Below are 6,942 nucleotides of genomic sequence, written 5' to 3'. Positions count from 1 at the left end.
TTTTTATAAATCTTGTATAAAATAGTTTTAAAATATAAAAGAAAAATGTATCTCTAAAATATTTACATATGTTTTATATATATATTACTTTGTTCGAATACCACATGATTACTTTTTCTTATGGTTCAAAACTTTTAGAAATAGATTTCTCGAGTGATATCGTGGCATTGAAAAACGAAACGCTGTTGGAGAAAACGTCACACAGCTGCTTATCTTCAATTGTCATCGTTCGAGCTGATAAGCATACTGTTCGCATACAATAACCGACGCGATTCGATGCTTTGGATTAATTCGGTCAATACTGGGATACCCGCATATATCTCGAATAATATTCGTAAATTCGATTAACAACGCGGTTGACGGGAATAATACAATCGTTTCCGTAAAGTCGGAGGTAGTCTGAGATTTTTTGCGAGAAGGAAAAAAAAATGATTTGATTATTCAAATATTGTTAGAAATGTTTAACTCCAGCGAGACCGTTTGTGAGGATATATTTGAATTTTCCGAGCATATAAACGGTATATTGAATACATCGGATACGTTCCTCTACCGCGTGACGTGAAGAGCGCGCTTCCACCTCCAAGGTGAGGAAGTTCGATGGGGAAGGAAGAAAGGGTTCGCATACAATAACCGACGCGATTCGATGCTTTGGATTAATTCGGTCAATACTGGGATACCCGCATATATCTCGAATAATATTCGTAAATTCGATTAACAACGCGGTTGACGGGAATAATACAATCGTTTCCGTAAAGTCGGAGGTAGTCTGAGATTTTTTGCGAGAAGGAAAAAAAAATGATTTGATTATTCAAATATTGTTAGAAATGTTTAACTCCAGCGAGACCGTTTGTGAGGATATATTTGAATTTTCCGAGCATATAAACGGTATATTGAATACATCGGATACGTTCCTCTACCGCGTGACGTGAAGAGCGCGCTTCCACCTCCAAGGTGAGGAAGTTCGATGGGGAAGGAAGAAAGGAAGGAAGGAAGGAAGGAAAGGAAGGAGAGACGCCGCCGACTTTGTAACAAGTTCGAATTCCCACAGCGGCGTAGACACACCTACGCTTGCCCGACACGATAAAGACGGGCAGAAGAAAAGGAAGAAGAAGACAATATAAGAATAAAAGAGACGAAGAACTTACCATGTGAACGTTGGAGAGTCCGACCGAGTCGTTCTGCTTCTTGTCCGTCTTCTTAGCCTGCCGCTTTGCCTTGCTCTCTAGGAAACGTTGCTTCAGCACCTGGGTGTCATATGTATTCTGCTCGCACAATCCGTTGAAGCTCTGATCGAACCTGGGGATGCAGTCGGTCTGTCTGCGGCGATAACTCTCGATTCTGCGTCGCAAACGGTCCACGACCGCCTGCCTCTTCGGGGTGAGCACCTCACCCATACCGGGTGCTTGGCCCATTTGTTGCTGCTGCTGTTGCTGAAGATGCAACTGCTGTTGGCTGCTTAAGCCTAACTGACCGGCGTTCAACTCGTGGATCGCAGATTGGCTGAGGACGTTGCCGGCGCCGGGTACGTTACCGGTGTGCCCGTTCGGGCCCTGGCCCGCGCACACGGAGATGGTGCCGGGGGGGCCTTGCGGGGGCTGACGGGACAGGAGCCCCCCGGCCTCCATACAGCCCCCTAAATCTACCGCAGGATAAGCCAGTTCTCAATTAAAGCCACCGAGGTGGTCGTTGATAACGCGCGATGCCGGCCGCGCGACCTCGTCGTCCTCTACCACCGGCTGCACCGCTGTCTGCGTGCCTAGCATTCTCCAATCCGCTGGCGTGTCGACGATCGTGCCTGACTTCCGGCAGGGAAGCATCTGGCCCGCGTATTAACCGCGCACACGGGGCGCAACCCGGACTTGACCGCGGTCAAGATCGATGCTCTTCGCCGAGACTCCTTTTGAAAGAACGACGCACTTGCTGCCAAAGTAAATATTACGATGAGAAAGAGATACCCTTACATCGGCGTGACGAATGTAACGGTTACGACGGAGAGATTTCAGAGCTACCGCACACACGTACACACTCGCGAACTCTCCCGCGCGATACGCGTATCGTGACGCGATGATGCCACCGGCGCGCGGCGTCGACGCGACTCGTCAATGAACGCGGCGCGTTCCGCCTTTTGTTCGTGATCCACGTGACCGCGCGCGCGATAGTGCGCGCGTCGTCGCACGGCCCGCTCACCGAACTCTGTTGTGCTTCAGTGTGCTCTCCTTCCTCCGGTATTATTTCGAAACTCCGAATACGATTATCGCGTTCCGCGCTCCTCGATCAAGCAGTTACATTCGCGCGGCTACATTCACGGCTGTATTCGTAGCGTCGCGTTAACGTAGAGAAGCGCTATATTCAATTCGGATGTGCGCGCTCGAATTTTGCCGTATTTATATTTTCACGCGAAATGTTTATGATATATATATATTACATATACGCACGTGTAATACACGTCACTTGGAGTCCGACGTTGCGCCAGAGTCCGCTCGAAATATCGGGTTCACAAACTGTCACTCTCGACAACGCGCGCAACAGAAGATTTGACGACGGTGGGACGGAAGGTTCGCCGCGCGCGACTAACTTCTCGATAAGAGCCCGCTCGAGTCCTTTCTCCCGTTCGCTCTCTCTCACTTCATCTCACGGACGCGCGTGTTGTCCCTCTCTCGTTCACTCGTTCTCCGTTTCTCGCTTCCCCTCGCGTGTATTGCTCTCGTCACGGAGATGCTGGCGTAAGAAAGAGGGAGGGATGGGGACCACCGCGACACACACGAGCCTTTCGCGGCTTCGCACAATCAGGGTTCACCGTGAATTCAGTCGCGTTGCTCTGCGCTTTTCGACGCACGAAAATCTTCTCGACGTTCTCGATGTTATCGACGCGTCCAATGATCGTCGTTAGATGAAGGAAACACACTGAGTAAACACCGACGCGACGCTAGATATTTACTCTGACGGATTTGTTCGGTTGCGTCGAGAGCGCTGGACGTCACAACAGGTAGTTGAGCGAGGGCAGCGTGCTGCCGCTTGTCCGGAGAAAGAGAAGAAAAGAGAGCGGGTGGGAGCGAGAGGTCGTGAAACGGCACCGCGGAAGAGAGACGCCCTCTATCGGACAAAATGAGAAGGAAACATACGGCGGCGAACGGCTGGTTGGGAGAGGAGAGGGGAGAGGGCGTGCGCGCGCGCGAAGAAGGAGAGAGGTCGGGAGCGAGAAGGAACGAATGATCGTGGAAGACGGTAGCGAAGAAAGAGAGGGAAATAGAGCGGGTTCCAACGTTCGGCCGAGTTCCTCCTGCGCGCACTCGCACGAGATGCAGCTTCAAGTTCGCCGCGCGCGCGAGGAACTACGACGAGTCCGTCTCTTCACCTTTCTCCGGAATCTATCTTTTTTCTCATCGCGCTGTCCCGTTCTCTTCTCGCGTGTTTCCTCTCCATGTCGCTTTCTCTCTCTCTCTCTCTCTCTTTCTTTTGTCCCTTGTTACTCCGAGATCGAGCACTCCGCGATCGATGATCCGAATCTCGTTATTTCGAAGCTAATACTACCGTGAACGCGCTTGTTCGCGAGAAACATTCCGGAATTTATCAGAGTCGTTTCCGCACTACCGAGCGTCGTCTAGCCGATGCGCCGGTTGACACGCGCGAAATTCGTTTTTCACGCAACACGATCGTCGTACAGTCCAACGTACGCCGTCGCGCATTCTGATCGCGCACGTTGCGCGGATGTTCGTTCACTGGCACACACACGCACACGATTCGAACCGTCGCGGATAAATCACATAGCATCGAGCGTTGGCATCAAACGCGGCCGCGCGCGAGCGATCGTACCAAACAATTGCATAACCTAACTTCACTCGTGTCGCGCACACACGCACGCAAGCGCGCGCGCGCGCGCCTCTCGACGCAGCTGACTCGGCGTGCTTCGATGATTCTCTCTTTGTCTCTTTCTATCCCTGTCCTTGTCACATGGATGCTCGCGCGCGATCGCATCCGGCAACGAAACGAAAGACCGTGCGCTCTTGCTTCTATCGAACGTACGATGCCATTAACGGAACTGCGCGTAGGGATAGAACGAGTACATGTATCGTTCAAACGGCGAACCATAATTACTGCCGCCGCGACGCGATCGCACTCTGGCGGCGACGCGGAAAACCGCTAGAAACGTCGACTGCCGATCGTCTTCATTCAAAGTGGTGTCATCACTTGACTGATATCAAAACTACGTTGAATAACGATCGATTATAGGATAATGGTCGCAAAAATATGTATAACACGTGAACCTAACCTAACATAACCTAACCTAACCTAACCTAAAATAATCTGTATACATATTGACAGGTAAATGATCATTTTTCTTATATTTATTATACATATTCATATATGTTTATAGTAAAGATATAAAGTTCTAATATAAAAAATGTAATTATTGTGATATTTCTGGATAAAATATAATATAATGAGCATTTTTTTAGATTAAACTGTATATATAAATGTTTAATTACTTTTCAGATAATATTTATATACAAATGGCTTCAGGCACAAAAGAAATGATTACCGAAACGACAAAAATTAAAACTAAATTTCCGGTGATACCAGGCACAAAGCCGTCTATAAGAAATGCGCAGTTGCTTATTTCAACAGGGATACTTTCATTAGATAATATAATAGGTTTGTGTACATGTGCTATTTTGTTTTTTGTTTTTTGTTTTTTGTTTTTTTACAAAATAATCGTATTTCTATAATTTTAATTATCTTTTTCAGGTGGAGGTTTACCCATTGGTTCAATACTTTTAATTGGTACATATTCAAATAAGTTTATTGTTATTAATATAATCTATATGTAAACTTTGTAAATATTTTGTATATAAGCTATATATGTGACTAAAATTACAGAAGAAGACAAGTATGGTATCTATGCTAAAACTGCATTAAAATACTGTATGGCAGAGGGAGTGGTCACATCTCAGCCTATATTAATTGCCTCACAAGATGTCCAACCTTCCCAATTTGTATCAGAATTGCCCGCAGTTATAAACGATTCAGATCTGTATACAAAAACTGTAGATAATGCAGATGAACAAATGAAAATTGCTTGGCGATATCAAAACATGAAAGTAATAGACTCGTCTCCTATGGCAAATCAAATCTTTGGTCATTACTACGATCTTACGAAACCAATGCAACAAGATCTTTTAGAACAAGCAGATATAAAACAATGGTATGAAAATAATCTACAGTGGCAAAATAATCTATTTGAAAACACTGCATACACTGACTTGTTATATACCATTCAAGAAACTTTACATAATGGGCAATATTTTATCTCTGAAACAACAGACAAGAAAAAAATTTTAAGAATTATTATACATTCTCTGGGATCCAGATTATGGCTTTCTGATACAGAGAAATCTTCAAATCGAGATTTGTTAAAATTCTTGTATTGCTTCAGAGCACTTTTGAGGAATTCGTACGCAGTCGGTGTAATAACAGTTCCAATTAATAATTTCGACAACACTGTAAGTTTTGAAAACTAATTTCTATTATAGTGATCAATTTTATAATATATATTTTTTTTCTAGGATGCTGTCATTGAGAGAATTGAACACATGTCGGACATAGCAGTCAGATTAGAGTCATTTGCAGGATCTGCCAAAGAGACCAATCCATTGTTCAAAGATTATCATGGTCTTTTGCATATTGAAAAATTGTCTGCATTAAATACATTGGCACCTCGCTGTGCAGAATTTAGAGATTTAGCGTTTAAATTACGTCGTAAAAAATTTGTCATAGAAGTTAGTCAAGTTAATGATTTTATTTGATTAAGTTTTTTATATTGGTATTGATATGAATTTTTATACTATTTATTTTGTCTTTAGGTTCTACATTTGCCACCTGAATTTGAGGACACAGCACAACGGGAGCAAGATGAGGCAATAGTATCCTCTACTGGATGTATGAGTGGATCTCATAAAAATGTATTAGAATTCTAAGTTTAAACTTTATAAAAAATTGAATTTGATAAATTAACATATATATTTATATCTAGTTTAATCGGAATAAAGATTTATATTTTACAATTTTGATTCTATTCTCTCATCTAATATATTTTCTATAAAAATATACACAATTATTTATGTTATTACAACTTCCATCTCTTACTAATATCATTATTTTGAATATTCGATACATAATCTCCAGAATGATTATTTATTATATATAGGTTGTATATGTATCAATATTTACATTCACATAAACAACCATATGTTTTTCCATGACCTTTCTCTTTTATCTTTTATGTATATTTGTCGAAATAGTTTTTTTCTTATATTTAGTAACACACGATCTGTGATACAAAATGAACTTCATGTCAAAGAGAACCTGTGACTGGGGATGGGAATATTTCAAATTAGAAGGCATCGATTATGAAGCAAAATGCTGCATTTGTAATAAAATTTATCAAGCTTATAGTACAAAAAATTTTAGAATCCACATAATGGTTCAACATAATAAAGTTTATCAAAGTGATGCCGGAAGAGAAGCTAATTGGGAACAGCAATTTTGTATAATACAAAATGATAATATTAAATGTAAACTTTGTGATAGCAGTTTTCCTCTATCAAAAACTATTATGGCTCCTATGAAAAAACACTTATTCGAAATGCATGATGTTACCGAACATACAACGGTAGCTCTCCGTAATTGGATGTCAAAACATTTCATAATAATAAACGGACAAATGACATGCAAGTCTTGCAATTATATTTACGGAAGAAACAATCTTTACAATTCAATGAAACATTTAATCGATGCTCATCTGATTAACGTGCCTTTGGAAATTAAACCACGAGAATAAGAAGATAAGAAAAATAACAGTAAGTTCTATAAACGTTCTATTACTAATTTACTTCCTTTAAATCATTCATATATACTCTATCTTATATACACGGGGACAGGAAT

General features: G+C 42.4%; 2 protein-coding genes across 3 annotated transcripts in view; one reads left to right on the top strand and one right to left on the bottom strand.

Moving 5' to 3' along the window:
- Positions 1–4,032, bottom strand: part of LOC115239321 (neurogenic protein mastermind) — a 159,204-nt gene extending 155,172 nt beyond the window's left edge. For both annotated transcript variants that reach the window (XM_029813790.1, XM_029813791.1), the window contains exon 1: positions 1,146–4,032. In XM_029813790.1, coding sequence (XP_029669650.1) covers positions 1,146–1,625 — 480 coding nt within the window. In that variant the 5' untranslated portion in view covers positions 1,626–4,032. The remainder of the gene's footprint in view (positions 1–1,145) is intronic.
- Positions 4,033–4,194: 162 nt separating this feature from the next.
- On the top strand, positions 4,195–6,062 carry LOC115239323 (elongator complex protein 4). Its single transcript, XM_029813796.1, has 6 exons — positions 4,195–4,323; positions 4,495–4,653; positions 4,747–4,782; positions 4,879–5,501; positions 5,565–5,777; positions 5,862–6,062. The coding sequence occupies exons 2-6, from the start codon at positions 4,512–4,514 to the stop codon at positions 5,973–5,975; spliced, it is 1,128 nt and encodes a 375-aa protein (XP_029669656.1). The 5' UTR covers positions 4,195–4,323; positions 4,495–4,511; the 3' UTR covers positions 5,976–6,062.
- The last annotated feature ends 880 nt before the right edge of the window (positions 6,063–6,942 follow it).

This window comes from Formica exsecta, unplaced genomic scaffold, assembly GCF_003651465.1.
Source record: "Formica exsecta isolate Colony F162 unplaced genomic scaffold, ASM365146v1 scaffold370, whole genome shotgun sequence".
NCBI lineage: Eukaryota > Metazoa > Arthropoda > Insecta > Hymenoptera > Formicidae > Formica > Formica exsecta.
The sequence above is the reverse complement of the archived record's forward strand: the minus strand, read 5'-3'. Positions and strand labels throughout refer to the sequence as shown.

Excerpts from the sequence above, each read along its gene's own strand:
- LOC115239323 (XM_029813796.1), top strand. The coding sequence starts at position 4,512 with ATGGCTTCAGGCACAAAAGAAATGATTACCGAAACGACAAAAATTAAA. Across the intron at positions 4,783-4,878 it reads TGGTTCAATACTTTTAATTG|AAGAAGACAAGTATGGTATC; the intron begins GTACATATTCAA and ends CTAAAATTACAG. Across the intron at positions 5,502-5,564 it reads TTAATAATTTCGACAACACT|GATGCTGTCATTGAGAGAAT; the intron begins GTAAGTTTTGAA and ends TTTTTTTTCTAG.